The sequence below is a fragment of the Ascaphus truei genome, chromosome 6, assembly GCF_040206685.1.
Source record: "Ascaphus truei isolate aAscTru1 chromosome 6, aAscTru1.hap1, whole genome shotgun sequence".
In the NCBI taxonomy this organism is placed as follows: Eukaryota; Metazoa; Chordata; class Amphibia; order Anura; family Ascaphidae; genus Ascaphus; species Ascaphus truei.
Genome location: NC_134488.1, coordinates 97,163,159 through 97,189,338, shown reverse-complemented (window position 1 = coordinate 97,189,338; position 26,180 = coordinate 97,163,159). Strand labels below are relative to the sequence as shown.

The 26,180-nt window shown below is 48.6% G+C and overlaps 1 protein-coding gene across 2 annotated transcripts in view; it reads right to left on the bottom strand.

The window, feature by feature from the left end:
• The window catches only part of LOC142497462 (sacsin-like), a 35,600-nt gene extending 19,781 nt beyond the window's left edge, over positions 1-15,819 (bottom strand). Inside the window, exons 1-5 of one of the 2 annotated variants that reach the window (XM_075605279.1) lie at positions 15,754-15,819; positions 3,943-3,982; positions 2,969-3,051; positions 2,228-2,339; positions 100-246 (exon numbers count right to left, since the gene is read on the bottom strand). In XM_075605279.1, the coding sequence (XP_075461394.1) occupies positions 100-246; positions 2,228-2,339; positions 2,969-3,051; positions 3,943-3,946 (346 nt within the window). In that variant the 5' untranslated portion in view covers positions 3,947-3,982; positions 15,754-15,819. The remainder of the gene's footprint in view (positions 1-99; positions 247-2,227; positions 2,340-2,968; positions 3,052-3,942; positions 3,983-15,753) is intronic. The other variant, XM_075605281.1, reaches the window with a different exon arrangement.
• Positions 15,820-26,180: the final 10,361 nt, after the last annotated feature.

The following is a 26,180-nucleotide window of genomic DNA, read 5'->3' as shown; positions in this document are numbered from 1 at the left end:
GAAAATAGAACTGTATCTCCAGTGTGCACACCAAATATAACATTACAGCACAATGAAACTAGTATTAATCACCGTTCAATATTTATCCAATAGATTTACCTGTTATGTGATACACAGAGTTGAATCCCAGTCCAAATCTCCCAACAGTATTGGGGTCGCTGCGCTTGATGCTGTTTCCTGGCTCTTGGATTCCTTTCCAATCACTCTCTGTAAACATCCCATTGTTATATGCCAAAAGAGCAGGACCTGCAGAGAGAGAAAGAGGCCAATTCAGGATCGTAAATGGTAGAATACTTTATACTGGTTTTCATGGGATACACACACACCACACACACCACACACCACACACACAGCAAGCTTAGAACCCAAATCACATGCATATATATATATATACACACACATCAAGAAAAGTGCTGCTAGGATCGTGACCTCGTATAGAACAAAAGACAAAAAGGCCCAGTGCTGCATCCAACCTGACATATTATATAGTTAAATATTTATCTGTTCATCAAGAATTTTGTCTTCCCGTGCCGCGGTCACGTGACGGTGAGCAGCCAATGGCAGGGCAGATATGCCCCGTCATGGCCCCACACCCCTGCGCTCACCTACATACCGCCAATCGCGGCTGTAGTCTCTGCACACGTCGCCATGCCACCAGGCGTGCGTGCAGCAGGGAGGACAGGGGCTGTAGCCTAAGGCCGTGCTTATAGTGCCTGCGATGAAGTCACCCATCGCCGTCGCCGCTCACGAAAGTTGTAATTTGCTTTGCGGCGACGTCGTGGGCGACCAGTTCATTGATTGGTTCAGAGGCTGTCACATGTGGCGACAGCCTCTGAAAAATCAAATTTGACCGGCTTCAAAAATTCGGGTTGCTCCATCACCATCGCGCTTAGTATAAGCACTTGTGACGGCGACAATGCATTTGTTTTTGGAGCACGATGCTTATATTGCCGGCGATGGCGCTTCAAAACAAATGCATTGAATCCATCACATGTGCTTATAGTAGGCGTGACGGAGCGACAGAGCGACGGAGCAACCTGATTCTCTGTAGTCAGTAGAATTAGATTTTTACAGGCAATAACCAATCGGATAGCTTCTGATGCAGGGAAAGGGGGGGGGGATGTATGTGTGTGCAGGGAGAGGGGGGATGTGTGTGATATTGTGTGTGTGCGTGTGTGTGATATTGTGTGTGTGATATTGTGTGTGTGATATTGTGTGTGTGCGTGTGTGTGATATTGTGTGTGTGCGTGTGTGTGATATTGTGCGTGTGCGTGTGCGCGTGATATGGTGTGTGATATGGTGTGTGATAGTTTGAGAGTGTGTGATTGTGTGTGTATGTCAAGTGAAACACACTATATTAACAACTTTAAAATAGTAAATTCTCCCGTAATTTAAAGTAAAAGTAAAGACAATTCAGCATACAAACAGAAATTACAACTCTTCTCCGTTTCAGCCTTCCCCGTTGCTCTTGTCTCCACCCCTCTGCCTTCCCCGGTGCTCGTCTCCACCCCTCTGCCTTCCCCGGTGCTCGTCTCCACCCCTCTGCCTTCCCCGGTGCTCGTCTCCACCCCTCTGCCTTCCCCGGTGCTCGTCTCCACCCCTCTGCCTTCCCCGGTGCTCGTCTCCACCCCTCTGCCTTCCCCCTTGCCTGACGTCACTCCCCTTGTAGCCAGAGACTGTCTCCTAAACTCAAATTACAACTTTCGCAGGGGCTACGGTGACAGGAAACATCGTCCATAGCCGGCACTATAAGCGCAGCCTAAGACAGTATAAATACACAAATGGCAATGTGCAAGGCCGCCAATTAGGGGGGGGGGGGGGGGAGAGCCGGGACAGCTGTCCCAGGCCCGGCAGCAGGCCCAGCCGGTGCTGGAAGTTGAGCTTGGCCTTCATTAAAGCTCCACCCATGCCAGTCAGCCCCCAAAGTTGGGCTCGCCTTCCGCATCCACCTGCGAGGTCGAGTGTGGGTGTGTGTGTGTTATTGAGGGTGGGGGGGGTTATTGTGTGTGAAGAGCAGGGGGGGGGGCAATTAAGTGTGGGGAGGGGGAGGAGGGGTAAGAGGCGGGGTGTAAGAGAGGGTCAGGGGGAGAGAAGTAGGTGTAAGATAGGGGGAGAGGGGTAGGTGTAAGAGAGGGGGAGAAAGTGTGTGAGAAGGAAGGAGTGTAAGAGAGAGTAGAGATTGATTCAATTGTTATACCATACTGCACACCAAGGGATGCCACATTACCTTGGATGTTGTGGAGGTCCTTTGAATAAAGGGTCTCAGTCCCATATTTCCTTTCATCGTAAACAAAAATGACTTCACTGGCTTTGGCATCATCTGCATTCTGGATCAATTCCTATAAACCCGTAGAAAGGTCTTATTAAAAAGATCTTAAAATCAAGATTATTTCCAGAAATACTACAGTGGGAATAGAACAACGCAGCACATCTCCCCGCGCTGCTGTGGCATGTCCCCTCACTGCCGGCACATCTCCCACCCCATTGGTTCATCTCCCCTCACTGGCGGCAAATGTTCCCGGCCTCCCCCCTGTTGGTACATCTGCCCCCGCTGCTGGCACATGTCCCCCCCATGCCCCGCTGGTACATCTCACCTGCTAGCTGGCACATCTCCCCCTCCCCCCCCCCGCTGGCACATCACCCCCTCACATCACACACAAAAACACACACAGCCCCAATCCAGGCAAGGACACGTCCCCTCCCTTAGGAGCCCCGCCCCCTGCTCCTGCTTTAACAGATTTGCTGGACAGCCGAGAGAAACTTAGACTGTTCATAATTTGTGAGGTGTCACATTGGAAGCTCAAAATAGTTGTGTTGACCTATAAATCCGCAGCAGAATGTACAGTGAAAGTTTCGTTGTGCTGCGTGGTGCAATTTCTGAGATTTCGATATATATATATATATATATATATATATATATATATATATATATATATATATATAAAATATATTCCGTAATCAGACTTACCTTCAGAATCTGCCCCCCATCAGGGTACTTTCGCAAAATATTCTGCAGTTGGATCAAGAATGGAGGAACCCTTTGGAAAAAATCTGCAAACATAATTTTGTAAAAAAACGTAATTTTAAGGAGGCGAGATGAGAACATAATTTGATATCAAATTTTAAAACCCTGCTTCATAATATTGGAAGACCAGGCAGAGACACCAGTAACGTTGGCAATCTAAATATTAGCAAATGATTACTATGTATTTCATCTCATTTCAGGTAAGATAATGTTGCCAATGCCTGGTGGACCAATTACTAGAAGTTGGATCACACTGCAGGAGAGCTTTTAACCCTTTTGCAGCTAGATAGGCCTGCAACATATCACACAGCAATAGGGATAATGAGTAAGCTGCTGAATCAAGAACCGCTTGACATTCAAACTCCACTAATGAGAAGCTAATAATACTGATCCTGCTAACACTTATTCTGGGAATTCCCAGAGCACTCCTGCATAGTAATGAAACTTTCATTTGTGTAAATGGCAAAGCTGGTCCAGAAAGATTGGCAAAGCTAATGGCAAACACACTGTTTCGAACAGGGGTCTATAGCAGGGGTAAGCAAACTTTTCCCTCTGTGCCCCCCTGCCTGCTCCCCCCACCCCCCTACCTTGTCTCCGGTGTTTCTGACGTCACGACGCCATGGCAACGCAACATCATTTGACGCCGCGTTGCCAGAAGCCGCCGAAGATAAGATAAAGGGACTTACAGAGGCCTCGTGCGCTCCCCCAGCATCTAATCTGTTGTGGAGAAGAGCGCGGGGCCTCTGTAAGCGCCATGTCACCCCCAGAAAAAGTCACACCCCCAGTTTGCGCCCCCTGGTCTATAGAACATGTTCTTCCTACCTTTTATTATTATCATCAACTTTTTTTGCATATGAATATTATTTCTCGTTACAAAAAAAAATATATATATATATATATATATATAGAAGGCTTACCCATATTTGCTTTTATTCGCTTGCTTTTTTTTCTTTGAGGCTGAAAATAGAAATACCGGAAAAGTTAATAATCATAAGAAAGTAGAATGTTTATTAGTGGTCATATATTTAATCAATAAACCTTACGCAATATGCGGGGAAGCTTTCTTCTCAAGGACACTGGGAGCCTTATTCCAAGTATATTATTAAGAGGGGAAATGACCTTGGTGCATTTTGTTACTTGAGACCAGGAGTGGCCATCTCCAGTCCTCAATGGACACCAACAGGTCTAAGGATATCCCTGCTTCAGCACAGCTGGCTCAATCAGTGGCTCAGTCAGTGACGGAGCCACTTGTGCTGAAGCAGGGATATCACTGAAACCCTGACCTGTTGGTGTCCCTTGAGGACTGGTGTTGGCCACACTAACTTTGGACCATACCATTGCATTACAATGATGCATGAGTGTGGTTAGGCGTTTGGTTTTCTGCCTTTTGAATTCCCGGACCTATAGTCTATGAAAAAAGCCAAACTACAAATACATTATTTTTCAAGAATGAGGGAACAAACAGGGTACCTTAAATCTGTCCTTAAAAGTCTATCGTTATGCAACATAACGCAGTGTAAATAACAGCAATTTATCACTGAGACTCTGTTGACGTTTGAGATTATTGTTCCTAAAAATCACAGAAAACCAGTGCGAGTTTACATTCAGGAGAAGGTATAGCACAGTTTAGTCATTCTGGGCCACTGCCCTCAAAACGTAAGCGGACTAGTTCTGTAGTTTGTGGAGGTTATACAGTCTTACGTACAAGTGGTAAACATATGGTTAGGTTACCAATAGAAGTTTTAACAGTCAAAAAAACCTATTTAGAAATACAGTAGGATGAACCCTTAAACTAATCACTGCCAATAACTTACTATCGGAATATTCACTACAGCAGAAGACTCATGTTAAATGCATTGCTATTCCCTTTAATGGCTCTTAGCAGAAAATCACAGCTCACTAGTGAATATTGCTATAGGTGAGACGGCACACTCAGCCATTGCTCTATGTCCGGGGTGCTCAACTCCAATCCTCAAGCACCCGCAACACAGGGCCGCTGACAGTGGGGTGGGGGGAGAAGAGCCGGGACAAATGTCCCAGGACCGATGGCGGCGGGGGGCCCAGCTGCCGGTTCTCTCGCTTTTGCCGGGCCCTGGCTCTCCCCCAGCTGCGGGTCTCCCTTCTAACACTGTCCCACGCAGAGCTTCTGACATTGGGGCATGCCGGAAGCAAGCTGGGCTCAGCTTCTGCCGTGCACCGGCATGACAGAGGCCCCGTGCTCGCCGGCGTCAGAGGTTCGGCATGGGACAGTGTCAGTGAGGGAGGCTCACAGCTGGGGGAAGAGACGGGGCCTGGCGGCAACAAGAGGACCGGCAGCTGTGCCCGGCGGCAACAAGAGGACCGGCAGCCGTGCCCAGCCAGAGACCATCCCCAAGGTAGGTAAGTGTGTATGTATTTGGGGGGTTGGTTTTTTGTATGTATTTGACAGGTGGGGATTTTTTTGTATGTATTTGGGGAATGAGGGTGTTTTTGTATGTATTGGGGGAGGGGGGTTGTATGTATTTGGGGAATGAGGGTGTTTTTGTATGTATTGGAGGGGGGGGTTGTATGTATTTGGGGAATGAGGGTGTTTTTGTATGTATTGGAGGGGGGGGGGGGTTGTATGTATTTGGGGAATGAGGGTGTTTTTGTATGTATTGGAGGGGGGGGTTGTATGTATTTGGGGGATGAGGGTGTTTTGTATGTATTGGAGGGGGGGTTGTATGTATTTGGTGGGTTGTTTTTTGTGTATGTATTTGGGGGTGGCAGAAGTTTGTATGTATTTAGGGCGTTTGTATGTGTTTGGGGGTGAGGTATTTTTGTAAGTATTTTTTGGGGGGGGTGGTTCTAGGTCCGCTCACCTTTACCCCATTTTCCGTGAATTAATATTACATTGGTGTGTACCTCAGCGCAACAAAACTATACAGACCTACAAAAAAGCAACATAATTATATGTACATTAAGGCCGCGTCCATGCTGATCGCGAGCCGACCTGTCACGTACACAGTTCAGCCAATGAGGGCAAACCACGCACCCCTCCCCTCCCTTTCCCCCTCCCCCCATCGCGCAACCCTGCAGGCCAGGAATCGCCACTGCTGCAAGCGAGCGCCACGGCCCTCTCCGTTGCACGCTGTCTGACTAGACGAGCCCTTAGAATAGCAGATGAACCCGACCAGCAGCAAATGGATAAAATATCATTCTTATAATAACCGGTATCATACATCTTAAAATAGGTTATACTAAAAAAGCTGTTAAGAATAAAGAACTGTCAGCACGTTATAAATAATCAGAATAGAGAATAAGTGAAAAGTAACTTCAAACATTCGCAAAATTAGCGCCTGCCAGAGATTCAAGCAGCGGTGCGCAACTGCAGCCCTCACGGTCCACCAACAGGTCAGGCTTTCAGGATATCCCTGCTTCAGTCTTTGACTGAGCCACCTTTTATGAAGAACACTAGAATAATGACCACAAGGGGTCACTGTAGACCCAAAGAATTGCACTCAAAGTATATGCTTTGGAAATAGCATATGCATATAACCATAAATTGGAATATACATCTATCGCCAGGCCCGCCAACAGGGGGGGGACAGCCGGTACTGGCGTCCCGGGCCCGTTGAGTCAGGGGGGCTTCCCCGTGTGTCAGAAAAAAAACTCCTCACTCCCCCACACCCCTCCTGGCATCCACCCTTAGCGGCATCCACAAGGTAGGTCTGATTTTTATTTGTAGTGGGGTGCATTTTTTTATATGCATTGGGGTGTGGGGGTGTAATAAACACATTGCATTGTAATGGTTTTTTCCGTATTACAATAAGATGAAAATAGTTAAGTAAAAGTTGCGCGCTAAAAAAAATTCTGTGGTAGGTGCGCTATGGGTGGGGGGGGGGGACTGCTCCTTTCATTTGTCCTGGGCCCCATGGTTTCTGTTGGCGGCCCTGTGCACCTCTATTTGATTTATAGCAAAAAAATCGAATGTAGGGCTGATCACAGCAAAGGATAGGGCTGGTCGGGCGAGAAACGCATCAGAGGACCTTGTATCTGTCTGCTTTCATGCTTATTTAATCAATAAATACTTTTTATTGGACATCCGCCTCCAGCCCTATCCTTTGCTGTGATCAGCCTACATTCAAATTTTTGCTATAACTATCTTGGACTGAAGCACGCCTCATCGGGACCCTGCTGACTCCGTTATCGTGAGTTTTATTTATTATCACGGATCTTCCTCCGGTTGCCAGTGTGTTTTCTACATCCCTCCAGCCGTCCAGACTGCCGGGTAGAGAGACATGTGCTTTCATACAGGGTGAGTGTTGTTCTTGTTTCACTTACCCTTGTTAGCACAAAATCCCCTTTATTGGTCTTATCTTATGGGGTTATATAGGAGTGAGATTTCTTCAATTTACACACTGTATTGCGCACTTGGATGGACTTGTGTTATACTGTATATGGATCCCGGATTTGCCTGACAAATTGTCATGCCACACAGTGCTATTTTGTAGCACCAGTTAGGTGATTGTTACTTATTCTCCTATGCTCTACTATTTGATTTATAATAATATATTCACGAGGTAGTAGCAAAGAGGCCACACGAAAGCATAGCATGTGTCATAAAATAAAAATAACAAACCTTAATTTATAACGGATCGACGAAAGACGTGAAAATGTGTACAGTGGAATTTAAAATCCCGACAGATGAGACGGCGGCATATATAGTCGTAGGTATAATAGTCTTTCTACTCAGGTATAGTACCTCATGGATAGGTCAAGGTTTGAGACCGGACCCCATAGTATATAAGTATGTAAGTATTAAATTCAAAATGTATGGTAAAGATCTCCACCAGTACACGCAATGCATATTTGCAACAAATAGCCACATTTATTTATTTATAAAATATTTTACCAGGAAGTAATACATTGAGAGTTACCTCTCGTTTTCAAGTATGTCCTGGGCACAGAGTAAAACAAATAATATATGGTTACAAATACAGTTACATAAATGAACAGGGTATACATTATATACAAAACATTGCGTGCACAGTTAAAGATAATATATATTATGGGCGTATGAAACAGTTACAGAGCAGATTAAAATGTGAGACAGCCTTAGATTTGAAAGAACTTAAACTGGTGGCGGCTGTGAGAGTCTCTGGTAGGTTGTTCCAGTTTTGGGGTGCACGTTAGGAGGAGGAACGGCCGGATACTTTGTTGAGCCTTGGGACCATGAACAGTCTTTTGGAGTCTGATCTCAGGTGATAAGTGCTGCAAGTGGTAGGGGTGAGAAGCTTGTTCAGATAGCTGGGTAGCTGAGTTCATGAACTCGGTTATAACCAGCAAGGCAGCACAAATTGTTGGTACCAAGTATCTAGTGACACATGTAAATGACTAATAGCAAAGTCATGGTAAACATAAGTATTGGTGCTTTGTATATTTCAATGCCAGTTTAAATGCAAAAAGTAGAGTATTCTAATCTAGTGTATAGGCTGTAAAGTGTATATAGATTTATACACTATTGCTGGGAGACGGCTAGGCAGCTTAAACACCCTCTGTATACATGATCATGCAACCGTATCTCTGTTAGTCAGCATTGACCAGCGGTTGCTCTCCGTCACATCAGGTGACCGTCACAGGCGTGACATCACTTTACCCCAAGTAAATACATATGTATGAACACCTAACATACATACATATACACATATTGTAGCGCAGTTTCCCCCACCCCCTGGGAGATATGGCGGCTACTGTGTGTGTGGTGCGTTACCTGTGGCTCACAGGAGGTCTGAGCCTCCACTGCTGGGAGCCTGGGGTGTATATGACCGATCTGCTACCAGCCCCTCCACCTGTGCAGGATCTAAGTGTTGGATAACCCTGTCACAGGACATTGTACCCAGTAATACAAACACCAGAATATAGTACAACGATATTTACCGAGTACGAACTGAATACACACATGATGCAACACCCCACCATATAGATCGTAGAACGATTGTCCCGCACAGTATCCCCACAGTACCTTGGTGCAGGGGCACCAATGTCCTAGTGTCCGGCCTACAATAGGCACTCCCACCCCAAGTGGGGCCTAAGTGGGTCTCTGGCCTAATGCAGGGGTCACAGACAGACAAACAGACACTACCCTCTTCTCGCCCAAGCTCCGACTAGCGTGCTCCTAGCGCGTGCAATATATCAATATCTGGAGCAGGGGAATCCGGCGGCGCGATTGGCTGCTTGCCTCCCATGTGGTACCTTGCCCCTGTGCATTCTGGGGGCTGTAGTCCCCGCAGAGCCCTATCTAGGTAATGGCCGCCGCTCTCTGGTCCCGTGCGCATGCGCAACTGCACTGCCACATTCAAGATGGCGGCGCCCTGCTACGGGAGCCGCCAATAGCCTATGGCGACCGGGTCGCCTGCCGCAACCTCCCTGATTCTGCCGACACTCCCCACGCTCCACCCCCAGCCTCCGCTGATAATCGCAGCTGCAGCCAGAGGTAGAGGACAAACAGGGTACCAGGGGGACCCAGGCTATACATATACAGTAGGGCCCCGCTTTACGGCAATTTCCGCTTTATGGCGGTTGCCTGGAACCCACCGTATAAGCGGGGCCCTACTGTATACTATGGGGTCCGGACTCAAACATTGACCTATCCGTGAAATACTATACATGAGTAGGAAGACATACACACACACAATTATATATGCCGCCGTCTCATCTGGGGATTTTAAATTCCACTGTACACGTTTTCACGTCTTTCGTCGAGATCCATTATTAAAGTTTATTATTTTTATTTTAGGACATATGCTATGCTTCCGTGTGGCCTCTTTGCTACTACCTCGTGACTATATTATAAATCAAATAGAGGTGAATGTATATCCCAATTTATGGTCATATGCTATTTCCCAGGCATATACTGTACTGTACTTTGAGTGCAATTCTTTGGGGCTATAGTGACCCCTTGTGGTCATTATTCTAGTGTTCTTTGGTATTGTTTTCACCTACAGTATTTCTTACTTTTGTAAATATATGATGAGCGTTGTGTTACCGTGTTATTACCACCCGTGTTGAAGCAGGGGGGGGGGGGGAACACACACGCACACACACATACTGTGAGGTTTAGCAGCACGTGGTTACGCCACTGGCTTCACACAATACACACACAGACTCGCTAAACCCTGTTAGTCTGTTTAACATGACACTAATATCAATAATATAAATTATGTATATACACACCCAAATCAGAGGCAAGCCGTATTCACGGCTCGTTAAGGTTTAAGTGCTACGTTAATTATGTTCAAGTCATACCTCACTGGTGTAATGAGAACGGGAAAATAGGTTAAATAAACATTGAATCTTCTCACTATATTACCCCGGTTATGGGTAACACATGGCTAGCAGGCCACTAAGGGGTCATTATTCACTACACTACCTACCCCCTTGCATACCAAACAGCCTTCAAACTGCTATGGCAAGCAAGGGGTTAACCCTAGGGTGACCAGGTGTCCCGGTTTAGCAGGGACAGTCCCGTTTTTTTAACCTCTGTCCCGGTTTTTTAGTCCCTGTCCCGGCTGCCCTGCATGCTGTAAAATGTTCCGTTTTTTGTGTGGCTGTTCCGCTTTTGACCATCAGAGCAGGGGGGGCAGCAGAGAGCAGACAATGCATGGAGGAAAGCAGGGGCCGGGACTAAGCTGCGGAGCCCAGCAGTGAGACCCGGAAGTGTCAGTGAGAACTTCCGGTGTCTGCTGCCAGGGCTCAAGATGGCTTCCCCCACCCATGCAGGTCTAGTCCAGAATGGGGGACACAGACACACACTCACACAATGGGGGGGGGGGGAAGAGACACAGAGAGGCACAGCATGGGGAGAGACACAGAGAGAACACAGGCACAGCATGGGGAGAACACAGGCACAGCATGGGGAGAGACACAGAGAGAGGCACAGGCACAGCATGGGGAGAGACACAGAGAGAGGCACAGGCACAGCATGGGGAGAGACACAGAGAGAGGCACAGGCACAGCATGGGGAGAGACAGAGAGAACACAGGCACAGCATGGGGAGAGACAGAGAGAACACAGGCACAGCATGGGGAGAGGCACAGAGACACAGAGAGAGGCACAGCATGGGGAGAGACACAGAGAGACACAGAGAGAGGCACAGCATGGGGAGAGACACAGAGAGAGGCACAGCATGGGGAGAGACACAGAGAGAACACAGGCACAGCATGGGGAGAGACACAGAGAGAACACAGGCACAGCATGGGGAGAGACAGAGAGAACACAGGCACAGCATGGGGAGAACACAGAGAACACAGGCACAGCATGGGGAGAGGCAGAGAGAGGCACAGGCACAGCATGGGGAGAGACACAGAGAGACACAGAGAGAGGCACAGCATGGGGAGAGACAGAGAGAGGCACAGGCACAGCATGGGGAGAGACACAGAGAGAGGCACAGGCACAGCATGGGGAGAGGCAGAGAGAGAGGCACAGGCACAGCATGGGGAGAGACACATGCACAGGCACAGCATGGGGAGAGGCAGAGAGAGAGGCACAGGCACAGCATGGGGAGAGACACATGTACAGGCACAGCATGGGGAGAGGCAGAGAGAGGCACATGCACAGCATGGGGAGAGGCACAGAGAGAGGCACAGGCACAGCATGGTGATAGACACAGAGAGAGGCACAGGCACAGCATGGGGAGAGACAGAGAGAACACAGGCACAGCATGGGGAGAGGCAGCATGGGGAGAGACAGCATGGGGAGAGACAGAGAGGCATAGGCACAGCATGGGGAGAGACACAGAGAGAGGCACATGCACAGCATGGGGAGAGACAGTGTTGGGAGAGGGGAACAGCATGGGAAGAGGGGAACAGCATGGGAAGAGGGGAACAGCATGGGAAGAGGGGAACAGAGTGGGGGGGGGAGAGAGAGAGAGACAGAATGGAGGGGGGAGAGAGACAGAGAATGGGGGGAGAGAGAGAGACAAAGAAGGAGGGAGAGACAAAGAATGGGGGAGAGAGACAGAATGGGGTGGGGGATAGAGAGATGAGAATAGGGGGTGGGGGGAGAGAGACAGAGAATGGGGGGGAGAGAGAGAATGGGGGGGGGGAAGAGAGAGAATGGGGGGAGGAAGAGAGAGAATGGGGGGGGAGAGAGAGAATGGGGGGGGGGAAAGAGAGAGAATGGGGGGGGGAAGAGAGAGAATGGGGGGGGAAGAGAGAGAGAATGGGGGGGGAAGAGAGAGAAAGAATGGGGGGGGAAGAGAGAGAAAGAATGGGGGGGGGGAAGAGAGAGAAAGAATGGGGGGGGGGAAGAGAGAGAAAGAATGGGGGGAAGAGAGAGAGAATGGGGGGGAAGAGAGAGAGAGAATGGGGGGGAAGAGAGAGAGAGAATGGGGGGGAAGAGAGAATGGGGGGAGGAGAGAATGACGGGAGAGAGAATGGGGGAGGAGAGAATGGGGGAGGAGGTGAGAGAGAATGGGGGGGTTTCACAGAATGGGGGAAGACACAGAGAATGGGGGAGAGAGACAGAATGGAGGGGAGAGAGACAGAGAATGGGGAGGGGAGAGAGACAAAGAATGGGGTGGGAGGGGGAGAGAGAGCCGAGAATGGGGGGGAGGGGGTGAAGAGAGAGAATGGGGAGAGAGAATGGGGGGGGAGGGAGAGAATGGGGGGGGAGAGAGAATGGGGGGAGAGAGAGAGAGAATTTGGGGAGAGAGAATGGGGGGGGGGAAGAGAAAGAATGGGGGGGAGAGAGAGAATGGGGGGAGAGAGAATGGGGGGGGAGAGAGAATGGGGGGGGAGAGAGAATGGGGGGGGAGAGAGAATGGGGGGGGAGAGAGAGAATGGGGGGGGGGAGAGAATGGGAGGGGGAGAGAGAGAATGGGGGGGGGGAGAGAATGACGGGACAGAGAATGGGGGAGGAGAGAATGGGGGAGGAGAGAATGGGGGAGGAGGTGAGAGAGAATGGGGGGGGTTTCACAGAATGGGGGAAGACAGAGAGAATGGGGGAGAGAGACAGAATGGAGGGGAGAGAGAGACAGAGAATGGGGGGGAGAGACAGAAAATGGAGGAGAGACACAGAGAATGGGGGAGGGGAGAGAGACAAAGAATGGGGGGGAGAGAGACAGAGAATGGGGGGGGGAGAGAGACAGAGAATGGGGGGGAGAGAGAGACACAGAATGGGGTGGGGGAGAGAGACACAGAATGGGGTGGGGGAGAGAGAGACGAGAATAGGGGGGGGAGAGCATGGAGGGTAGAGAGAGAATGGGGGAGGAGAGGGAGAATGGGGGAGGAGAGGGAGAATGGGGGGGGGTGAAGAGAGAGTGGGGGGGGAAGAGAGAGAATGGGGGGAAGAGAGAGAATGGGGGGGAAGAGAGAGAATGGGGGGGAAGAGAGAGAATGGGGGGAAGAGAGAGAATGGGGGGGGGAAGAGAATGGGGGGAAGAGAGAGAATGGGGGGAAGAGAAAGAGAGAATGGGGGGAAGAGAGAGAGAGAGAGAGAGAGAATGGGGGGAGAGATAGAATGGGGGGAAGAGAGAGAAAGAGAGAGAATGGGGCGGGAAGAGAGAATGGGGCGGGAAGAGAGAGAATGGGGGGGAGAGATAGAATGGGGGGAAGAGAGAGAAAGAGAGAGAAAGGGGGGGAAGAGAGAGAGAAAGGGGGGGAAGAGAGAGAGAATGGGGGGAGAGAGAGAGAATGGGGGGAGAGAGAGAGAATGGGGGGAGAGAGAGAATGGGGGAAGAGAGAGAATGGGGGGGGGAGAGAATGGGGGAGGAGGTGAGAGAATGGGGGGGTTTCACAGAATGGGGGAAGACACAGAGAATGGGGGAGAGAGACAGAATGGAGGGGAGAGACAGAAAATGGAGGAGAGAGAGACAGAGAATGGGGGGGAGAGAGAGACAGAGAATGGGGGAGAGAGAGACGAGAATGGGGGAGAGGAGAGGGGGAGAGGAGAGGGGGAGAGAGAATGGGAGCAGAGAGAATGGGAGCAGAGAGAATGGGGGAGAGAGAGAGCGAGAGAATGTCGGGAGAGAGTGGGGGAGACAGAGAATGGGGGGGAGACACAGAGAATGGGGGAAGACACAGAGAATGGGGGGATTGAGAGAGAATGGGGGAGAGAGACAGAGAATGGAAGGGAGAGAGAGACATACAGAGAATGGGGGGGAGAGAAACAGAAAATGGAGGAGATAGACAAAGAATAGGGGAGAGAGAGACAAAGAATGGGGGAGGGAGACAGAATGGGGCAGGGAGACAGAATGGAGGGGAAAGGCACAGAGAATGGGGGAGAGAGAGACACACAGAGAATGGAGGGGAGAGAGAGAGACAGAGAATGGGGGGGAGAGACAGAAAATGGAGGAGACACATAATAAGAGGGGGAGAGGAAGGGGAGGGAGAGAATGGGGGGGGGGGGGGAGACAGAATGGGGGGGAGAGAGACAGAAAATGGAGGAGAGACAGAATGAGAGGGGAGAGGAGAGGGAGGGGAGAGGAGAGGGAGGGGAGAAGAGGGAGGGGAGAAGAGGGAGGGGAGAAGAGGGAGGGGAGAAGAGGGAGGGGAGGGGAGAAGAGGGAGGGGAGGGGAGAAGAGGGAGGGAAGGGGAGGGGAGAAGAGGGAGGGAAGGGGAGGGGAGAAGAGGGAGGGAAGGGGAGGGGAGAAGAGGGAGGGAAGGGGAGGGGAGAAGAGGGAGGGAAGGGGAGGGGAGAAGAGGGAGGGAAGGGGAGGGGAGAAGAGGGAGGGGAGGGGAGAAGAGGGAGGGGAGGGGAGAAGAGGAAGGGGAGAGGAGAGGGAGGGGGATGGAGAGAATGGGGGGGAGAGGGATGGAGAGAATGGGGGAAAGAGAGAGACAGAGAATGGGGGAAGGAGAGAGACAGAGAATGGGGGGGGAGATAGACAGAGAATGGGGGGGAGAGAGAGACAGAAAATGGAGAGACAGAATGGGGAGAGACAGAATGGGAGGGAGAGAATGGGGAGAGGGAGAGAATTGGGAGAGGGAGCAAGAGAATGTGGGGGGAGGGAGAGAATGGGGGGGAATGAGAGAGAGAGAATGAGGGGAGGGAGAGAATGGGGGGGGAGAGAGAGAGAGAGAATGGGGGAGAGAGACAGGGAAGGGTGGAATGAGAATGTAGGGGTGGGGAGAACGAGAATAGAGGGATATGGGGGAGGGAGAGAGAAAGGGGTGTGTGTAAGAGAAGGGGACAGAGCGGGGTAGAGAGACAAAGGAAAAGGGGCGCAGTTGGTGATATTTGTTTTATAAAAAAAAAATTTGTAAATCTGGTCACCCTTGTTAACCCCTCACTCTCTACTCCCCCCCCCCCCCCATCCGTTAGGCTAACCACCCACCCAGGGGTCCCCCAACCCAAGAAAATATAACAGTTCATACATATTACATAGATAACTGCTTCCCCTTAGTGAAGCTACTTTTTCCCCCTTGTAAACCAACAATATAGTATGGCTCCTTTTTTTTCTTTTCTTTTGCACACCCACCGCCATTACCTTTATTTTACTTGCAACCCCCCACAGGACAGCTACTTTATTTACAACCTACAGATTCCCTCTCAGCTTTACCATTTTAAGGGCAAGGATATCGCATTATCACTTCTATTAAAAAAGGTGATTGACCATTATATTTGCAGCTCTACTGAACTTTACATTCACCTACTCAGAAAGGAACTAATTGCAATGCTTAGCCCCAATAACTTTCTCCTGCTCACTCAGGAGAAACTGTACAGTGACACGACAGTACCCATAAGTCAGTAAAAGGTTGTTACCTACCCAGCTCTCAGGGAATGCTATGGCAGGTGGTGCCCATGGGCCAGCTCACTTCCTCTGCTGCAGCCAGGGCTCAGCATCCGTTTATATACCCGCTCAAGTCCCACGAAGGGAAATCGAAACGAGCTACAGTTTCATTTCCCAGTGTTTAATCCTATTCTTTGTCCCTGAATGTTTAACTGACCGCAGAGTTTCGTTTCATCTCTTAACACACACTGGCTCTAGCTGGCATTGTTTCAGCAACTCCCAATATTGCCTTGAGCTGCATTACACAGCTTTTTATTTATAGTTTCTATTCTATGAAAACATAACTGATCTTCACATACAAACAATTCCGTAAGAGGAGAGAGATGGGGGGGTGGGGGGGAGGGGTGAGAGCCTTTTTAGATGCTGTTAACATAAATGAATGCAAATATCCAAAATCAAACCATCTTCACATAGATTGGTTAGTAATGCAGGGAACCAACGTTACGTGTAAATAATGCCAGTCATACCTGACTGGCATTATGTATGAGTTATGAGAAGGGGAAAACAGCACTTAGAATAGATGAGAAGTTTAATAAAACTTTTATCATGTTTTCAATATATTAGCCTAGTCATGGGTAACCCGTGGCCAGCTGACCACTAAGAGCTACTAAGGGGTTAATATACTCCTAACACTACATACCCCGCCCACCTTCCATACCAAAGAGCCTTACTAACTGCTTCAGCAAACAAGGGGTTAACAAAGTTGAATGAAAAAGTGACTGCACGTAGAATGGTGTCAAAAATATTGCGAGAATCGCGGTTTATTGCTTTATACCTTAAAACAGGGGAGCCCAAACATTTTTCCCTGCGCCCCCCTGCCGGCAGTTCCCTTCTCCGCTTATAGTGCACGCAACGGCGATAAAACGACATCGCCGTCGCGGAAACTGGAAGCCGGCAAAATTTGATTTTTCAAGGGCTGTCGCGTCACGTGACGGCCCTTGAACAAATCAAATTGCCGGAATCCCGCGCCGCCGCCGCACGGCGAAACATACGGTCGCCGGTGGCGCTGGCGACGGGTGACGTTACCCACCGTGTCGCCGTCGCCAACCACGGCACTATAGGTACGGCCTTAGAATGCAGAGTGAACACAACGTTTCGGAGATTAACCCTTCATCAGGTTATTACAGTGACCCCTTTTCCTCTTTTTATAATCACAAATCTCTCCAATGTGGGGCCATAGCTCTGGACAGGGAGGGGGGGGTGTCTGCCGGGGTTGGTGTCCTGGGCCCGCTGGCTTGGGGGGACACGGCCAGCCGGCGCTGCACATTTCCCCCGACCTCTGGCCAGGCTCTGCTGCCGGTCGCGGCCGGGCCCCGGCTCTCTGCTGCCTGCATGACCTCTGTCCCACGATGCCGAGTTCCACTGCTGGCGCGCGACGGGGCTCCGACAGCAGCACGCCGGAAGTAAGCTTGGCCCAGCTTCCGACGCACCCCGCGCTGACGTCAGAGTCCCAGAGCGCGCCGGCAGTGGAACTCTGCAACGTGGGACAGTCATGGGTAACCCGTGGCCAGCTGACCACTAAGGGGTTAATACACTCCTAACACTACATACCCCGCCCACCTTGCATACCAAAGAGCCTTACTAACTGCTTCAGCAAAAAAGGGGTTAACAAAGTTGAATGAAAAAGTAACTGCACGTAGAAGAGTGTCAAAAATATTGCGAGAATCGCGGTTTATTGCTTCATACCTTAGATTCACAGGGGAGCCCAAACTTTTTTCCCTGCGCCCCCCTGCCGGCAGTTCCCCTATCCCTGTGCCCTGGCACAACTGTCCCACAGTTCCTCCGTGTATGGAGATCCTGGAAAATGCACCTTCACACATGTATTATTTTCCGCTTCCACCTTTCCAAATTTTTTCAGGTTTCTGCGGAGATTTAAAACACCTCTGGCATGGCAGATTATTCTCCGTGTCAGAGCTTCACAAAACAATGCTGAAGTTATACCCGCCAGCTCACTGGGGACAGGAGGGGGTGGGCAGGGTTTAGCACCCACGCATACAGTTTAAGGTGGGGAGTCAGAAGGTGGACTTGGCTATCTTCTCTGCAAGAACCTGCCCAGGAAGGTGCATGAGTTGGGGTGATGGCATCTTTCATGTCCTGGAGCAAACGGTGCAGAACCCCTGGGGGTAACCGGGCCCATGCGGTGCTCTAATACCTCTTCCTCCAGCCAGTCCAACCGTTCATAGTCCTGGAGATTCCTGACTCGGGCCGCCTATGCCTGGCACAAGCAGTGACATCCGAGGACCAACAGCCAGTGGTAGAAGTGTGATGGTACTAGGTGGTGCAGAGTACCACTACTTTTTAATTGACAAATTTCTAGTCCCACATTATATGCAAAGTAAGATGGTTTTATTTTAGGAAGCCTCTCCCTTACATTAAAGCATAAAAGCAGCAGTTCCCCCCATTTTTTTTTTTTACCAGGCTGATGAGCAGGGCGTCCCCGGGGAGTGAGACACGCTATTTTCAGCTCTGGGCACCCCCTGGCTCCTGAGGTACTTTCCGGTAAAAGCAGCATGTTTCAGTCCCCTGTGGAAACAAAATGACGGTTTCAATCAACCGCTTCACGCAGGCCAATAGGAATTCACATCATCCTCTGTCCTGGTTTCCTATTAGGCTGCGTCATGTGGTGGATGTAAATACCAGGAAGTACTGGCGCTACTTTTACCGGCAAGTATCTTGGGAATCGTGGAGAACCCGGAGCTTAAATGCATGTGATTTAGCTGCAGTGACCACACGGAGGGACGGACTACTGCCCTGAATACATTAGAATTTAGATTTGTTTTTAAGTTATACTCTGTACCACTACTAAAAATAAAAAATGAAAAAAGTATTTTGACCACAGCCACCTAAGCAGGGGGTCTGATTGATAATTGGAATAAGGTTAATTTGTCTAATTAAAAAAATCTGGAAAACCTGTCCAGTCTGTTGGTCACTTGACTGAACGTGGAAAGCATTGTTTTTCTGGGTGCAAAGGGTTAATAGAATTGATTCTATTCATCTTGTTTGTAATTGCCCTAATTATTAGTGAGTTGACTTACATGCAAGTCTGGCCCTGAAAACTGGGCCCGTTAGTGGCCCTAAGGGACTAAGCTCGGACCAGCCTGCACTAGAGAGGTGACGGCAAAGTTGTGCAGCACATTGTAGAACTGGTTATCAGTTAAACCGAGACAGTAAGTGTGTGTAATGAGAGAAATGAAACTTAAAACACGGATGTGAGTTCTGACTGCAAAAGATGCACACAGGACTGTTTGAAAGGAGAAGCATTGGCTGTAGGAGGGTGTTTGAGCCCGATTAGGAAACCTAGAAGGCGATTATCAGGATAAGGCGAAGCTTGCAAACAAATGTCAATGTGCTGGTGTTTGACACGTACGGCACTCCTGTGAGCACGCGCAGAGGCGTAAGGCTGCGCTTATAGTGCCAGCAACGGAGATAGCGACACGACGTTGCTTCAAAACAAATGCATTGAATCCATCACTTGTGCTTATAGTAGACGTGACGGTGCGACGGAGCGACGGAGCGACCTGATTCTCTGTAGTCAGTAGAATTTGATTTTTACAGCGACGGTCTCACCATGTGACAGGCTATAACCAATCAGATAGCTTCTGATGCAGGGAGAGGGGGGGATGTCTGTGTGGGATTGTGTGTATGGGATTGTGTGACTGTGTAATTGTGTGTGTTTGGGGGATCAGGGGAGACGTCATCCGTAGCCGTAGCTGACACTGTAAGCGCAGCCTACCTGCATTTTTGGGCCCCCTGCAAATTTAGAAAGGGCCCTGTAACAGGGGAGTTATCCCTGTTATCCCTGTTCAGATAATGTGCCTCTAATCCAGCAGTGTGGTGGTTAACTGCTGGTAGTCAATTTACAAACACCACCTGCCTGATTAGATGACTTAGAAAAGCCTGTCTTGAGACAGGAAGAATGACTCCTTAGCTCACACATGAGCTGAACTTGGAGACAAACAGTCTTGAGCCTGCCAGAAGAAACAGCAGAGCTGCTTTCAAGACACAGGGGAAACTTCTAAACCTGAATGCTGACAAAACCTGAGGAAAGGTAGCAACGCAGGAACAGAGAAGATTTTCCCTCCAAACCACAAGGAACAGATAAGACTTTCATTTATGAGACTTTTTATATGTGCTTATTTCCTGCTATATATTTGGGGCTGAGAGACATGCTTATCTAAAGGGAGTGGTGGAATGCATAGTATTTCAATAGAAATACTCCCAAGTGAATAGAAGCTTTGTTTACCCCTTGTTTGGATGGTTTCCTGATATTAAGGAAACAGGCGCAATAAAAGCCTTATTTAATTTCACTATAATCAGTCTCCCTTGCATACCTCTGTGAGCATCCGCCTACAGGCCCCCTAAACATGAACAATTTAGTTTCCATGGGGTCCTCATGTGAGTGGCCATGTGAGCGCCCCCTCAGTAGTCCACACCCCCCACCGAAAGAAACATAGTACAGATCTGTATGTTAAAAAAACTTTATATCGAAACAAATAAAAATGTACTCGCATTCGGAACATTACAAAAAGGCACATATTGAATGTAAAAAATTAGCAGTTTGGTGCACCCCAAGGGGTTGTTTCACTAGTCGTCGACACCTCCACTTCACTCTACCCGGTATCTTGCGGCTCGAGTTTTACGTAGAGCCGGACCAATTCTAGGAGTCATCCACTGCGAGAGATTGCCAAATTGTGTCAGACACAACCAGAAGTGACGCAGAACACGGAACTCATCCATCTCGCTATCCCCCTAATCCCTCACATTCTCTCCCACCCCCTTTAACCTGAATAGTAGTGTCCGCTCCTACAGCAGTTCCTGCTGGAGTGGAGTGCATAACCGAAGTAAGCAGCCGGCTGTGCTCCCAGACTCCCAGAGCTGCTACCATCGCCGCTCCCCAATATGTGCCACCCTACCGACCAGGTTGTTGCACCGGCCCTGTCTATACCAAGCTTCCAGTGAATATGGCTTTAACTAGTAAAGATGCTATTGAATGAATAAACGTTCCTGGTGCCCATCATTGCCCAGCCACAAGAATTCAGCACCCCGATAAGGTAACCACTTCTGATGAAAGCCAAGATAAAGAGTTCACATCAATGTCTCTTAAGAGCCGGGTATGGAGGGTTACAGCTTCATGTTTGCTTGCTTAGCATTCAGGCTGGTTATCTAAAAGAAAAAAAATACTCCTTGATAAAGGACCCGTTGGTCCGAAACGCGTAGGAGGTCCCTGTCTGTGTCCCCCAAGGGGGTGAATTTGTCTCTTACTATGCTGCAATAAAGAAATATTTTTTTATTCCACACCTGGCTCCCTGGCTGTGCGCCATTCGTTTTTTCTACTGGATATATCTGGATTCTGGATCCTTCTTGGCTTGCACGCCGGCAGAAAAACCCAGGAGATGACGTGAGTGGGGCTTATTGGTTCAGACTGTGATAGTTAAGTTTGACTGTTGTCACTGTGATACTTACAAGTCTTTATTTACCTACCCACTCCCACTGGTATCTCCAGGGGTTATATTATTTATGCCATTGGATGTAGTTGCTGCGGGCTTGAGCACCCTAACTCTTTACCTGGTTATCTAAAACACTAATACGAGATGTATTCAACAAGTTTAACATGTAAGCTTAGCAGAACAAAGAGATTGTCTTTGGTTACAGTCACCCAAATTGGCAACATGAGATTAAATACATAGTGAACATCCTATCTTTAAATTCTCCAGATAGCCAAAAATGAAATTCAGTATATCTGTGGAATGCATCACTGCTCTGGTCACTTCCTGACTTGGTCTAATATGCAGTGCTCTTTAGATGGGCCTTCCTGTTGCATGACTTGACGTTGTGGACGCTTTGTGTGTATGTTTTTTTCCAGCTGTTTTTTGTTTGTGTGTTCGAGAGGCCAAATGCCTTGACCGATTCTGATGACATTTTTAGGATACCTTTCTGCCATACTAACTTAGATCTGCCAGAAATTTCAACCAAATCGGTGCAGCCCCCATCTTGGAATTAATTTTTTGTTTTTTCAAGTGATTAAACAAATAAACAGTACATCTCATCAGATCCTTGATACAAAAACATTAAATGTGTTAATTTGCAACTTGTACTCAATTTTCAGCCAATTTGCTTGAACCATTTCAGAGACGTTAAATATTTAAAATGAAAATAAATTGGCAACAAAAAACTCTACAACAGAAAAATAAATAAAGTAGCGCTAATCACTAAACTACTACTAATACATATTAAAAAATACAGTGTTAATACAACTTATAAGTGTTAATGGAGGAAGGTAAAGAGTCCAATATAGATATACTTAAGTCCAGCTGCCAGAGTCCAGGAGAGAGTTCCGCGTCCCTACAAATGTGAGCAGAGAAGAACAAATGTCCTCTGGCGAGTTGACCCAAATGTGTGTGTTATAGATAGTCCAGGTTTAAAAAAAAAAAAAAAAAAAAAAGTTAATGTGTTCATTTTTACTAACTCCCCTTTGAAAGTTCTTACAATTAATATTCATGCACTTACAATTTGAATATGACATTTACTGTAGTTCTGTTCCTATCCGAAGTGTCAGAGGTTAAACAGGACAGGCTAGATCTCCAGTACATGCAGAGTATGCAATGGAAACAAAAGAGAAAAAGGATCATGGCACATACACTGTATCCCCTAAAATTCGTATCCCACCATGGTAATTCGTCTGCGTCAGCAGGCACCTTGTCAGTCACATATGAGGTAGGCATTGTACCGGGAACAGCTACAGTCTTTCCTACAGGTATAACCACTGTCAGGATGGCCGGAACTTGTCACTATTCACTCCCTTGGGACCATCTGAAGGACTAAGGGAACGATAATGAGGGGGTGACTGGGATGAACGGGACCGTGGGGCAGAATCAAATAACTCTCTGGCTCCAAAGTCCAATGTCTCGAGGTGAAATGGAGCTTCGGGTCCCGGCCGGAGTGTCAGCCGGGCAGACTGTCCATAACAAGGCCAATTTCTGGCCATGCCCCAGAGCACGGCCCACAGCTCCCGAGGATTTGGCAATGTCCTTTCGGGCCTGTGCTTCCAAGGTACAGCGTCTTTGCTCCACCTCCTGCTCTCGTACTCGGCAGTGCTGCAAGAATAGGTCCACCGGAGGGGTACTCTCCACAATGGAAGCAGGAGCGGATGTAGAAGCCGGAACATCAGCAGCATTGGCAGTCATGTCCATCGCTCTATCCTCCTTGTGGATCATGACATTCAGGCACTGTGTGTAGGTATGGGCCACGTAGGCCATGGCTCGACAGGGCCCTCGCAAATGGTACAGCATTGAAGGCGAAGCTGGGATATTCCTCTGGGAACGTCGGTCGGATGGAGGTCGGCATCTGGCACCGGGACATCCAGGTAGGAGCCAGGGCTCATGAAGGACGAATGAGTCACTGCATCGGGATTGGTGGAGGTCACGTCTGACCCCTCCTTGATGGCTGCATCCACATTGTCTGGCGTGTACCGCACCAGTCCAGCGGCGGTAGATCTCTCGAGTGGCGAGTAGAACAGCAAGGGTGTAGCAGGCCCGGCTTGCCCTGATCTGTTCAGGCAACGGCACGCCTCTTCCAAAGTACGGATCTGAGCAGGAGTGAGTACAGCCGCAGCGGGAGACTCACCTGGCCTCACCCCAGCCGGGGTGGGCAAAAGAACGTCCAAAGATACTTCTCTCTTAGTGCTCTGCTTACCCATAATAACCATAGGGGAAAAGTACCAGCTAAGGTGATATTTAGGCCAAGATGTTTTTTTGTCTAACAGAACAAAGGAAGTATAGATATTCTGCCCAGCAACAGATATGACGTATGCATAGAACATACAAGTTACTGACAGGCAGAATAAGACAGGACAGACAGACACAGAGAGAGAGATACATTAGCGAGACGACTGGCCTTGATAACCCATTTAGTGGTATGTATAGAAAGCAAGCATATAATTGATAATTTTTTACTCTGCTGTTTCATACCTGGTTGGTAAACAGGAGGCAGGAGATCTCCGCAATGGTATGGGGAGGACATCAGGACAGGCTCACGGTGATTTAGCAGTCAGCTGCTCCAGTCCAAGAGGATCCTGAGGCTTCAGTATGTACCATATGGACACTTTCTTCTTTGGAACTTAATCATGCTTCAATTACTATGCCAGGTGTTGGTATGACTGAGGTTTATTTGCAGTAAAGTACATACACTGGATCACATATCTTCAGCACCTTATCCCCTACAGGACTAGGCCTTTTTACATTCCTCTAGCAGGTGAACTCAATCTAGTGTCTGCACACTGACATCTATTCCAGAACTCACACCAACTACTCTACATAGGAACAACCCCTCCTTCCCTGGGGAGTGGCTAGTAAGCCAGCCTACACTCTGTCAAAGACCCCCTTAAAGCTGCAGTTCAGTCTATATCCTGCATGTGTGTTTTTTTTAATAAATCAGTTCTGTAGTAAGAAATAATACTTTTAGCATTTTCTGTTTTAAAAAAAACAACTTTGAAAGACCAATTTTCTTGTATTCTATTTTAACAAGCATTTGCTAAGGCACTGCCCCTTCATGGCCTGTCACAAACCCAGGCACACCCCTTTGTCAGCACTGCCCTCCCTCTCTCTAAACGTGCACTAGCATCTGGTCACATGATCTTCCTCATACAGTAGTACATTCAAGGAAGCTGGAGAAAAGGGATCAGCCATGCATAGCAGCTCGGATAGGCGATTTCAAACTTATTACAGTGTTTATTCCATTCATTGCACGTGTATATAATGTAAAATTGTAATAATTCCATTTATAGCAAACGTGTATATGTGAATATTATTTAGATGTATATGTATGTTACTGAAATGTGGAGTGAGTGTGTAGGTAAATACACACAATACACTTCCACTGCATATATATATATATATATATATATATATATATATATATATATATATTATATATTATATATGTATGTATATGTGAAGTTATGTGAGTAAAAAAGTGACAAAAACCCTCCATAGCAAGGCAAATAGCAAATGGAAATATTACTGTATGCTCATTTGTATGTATATATATATTTATATACACACACACTTCAAATACGGATAGTGATTCACGTAAATGATATATATATTCACTTTCTGGGAGTATAAGAGTGACTGTCCTGTTGTTCCTTTTTTGTATCCATCATTGAATGGTATGCACCCTCTCTTTACGTTTATTTTATACTAGCTGAGAGACCCGGCGTTGCCCGGGATGTAATGTTCCCGCTCCTCTCTCTCTCCTCACCCCTCCCCCTCTCTCTGTTTGTCCCCCATTCACATCAATCCAGTTCCCCCCCTCCCTCCTTTACAGCTTCATGCAGTGTGTGTGCGTCAGTCATTGTGTGTGCGTCAGTCAGTCAGTGTGTGTGCGCGCGCGCGTCAGTGAGTCTGACGCAGAAACACAAACACACACACAGACTGACTGACGCACACACACACACAGTCAGTGTGTGCGTGTGTGTGTGCCTCAGTCAGTCAGTGTGTGCGTGCGGCAGTCAGTCAGTCATTCAGTCAGTGTGTGGGTGTGGGGGTGTGCGCGCGCGCGCGTCAGTAAGTGTGTGTGTGTCAGTCAGTGTGTGTGTGTGTGTGTCAGTCAGTGTGTGTCAGTCAGTGTGTGTGTGTGTGTGTCAGTGTGTGTGTGTGTGTGTGTGTGTGTGTCAGTGTGTGTGTGTGTGTGTGTCAGTGTCAGTGTCAGTGTGTGTGTGTGTCAGTGTCAGTGTGTGTGTACCATTCATTGTGTGTGTGCGCGCGCGCGTCAGTCTGTGTGTGTGCGCGCGTGGGTGTGGGGGTGTGCGCGCGTGCGTCAGTCAGTGTGTGTGTGTGTGTCAGTCAGTGTGTGTGTGTGTCAGTGTGTGTGTGTGTGTGTGTGTGTGTGTGTGTGTGTGTGTGTGTGTGTGTGTGTCAGTGTGTGTGTGTTTGTGTCAGTGTGTGTGTGTGTGTGTCAGTGTGTGTGTGTGTGTGTGTGTGTGCAGCAGTCAGTGGGTGTGTGTGCAGCAGTCAGTGTGTGTGTGTGTGTGCGCGCGTCAGTCTGTGTATGTGTGCGTGTGGCTGTGAGGGGTTGTGTGCATGCGGCTGTGAGGGGTTGTGTGCGTGCGTCAGTATGTATGTGTGTGTGTCAGTCAGTGCGTCAATCAGTCAGTGTGTGTGTGTGTGTGTGTGTGTGCGTGCGTCAGTCAGTCAGTGTGTGCGTGCGTCAGTGTGTGTGCGTGCGTCAGTCAGGGTGTGTGCGTGCGTCAGTCAGGGTGTGTGCGTGCGTCAGTCAGGGTGTGTGCGTGCGTCAGTCAGGGTGTGTGCGTGCGTCAGTCAGGGTGTGTGCGTGCGTCAGTCAGGGTGTGTGCGTGCGGCTGTCAGTGTGTGTACGTGTGGCTGTCAGGGTTTGTGTGCGTGCGC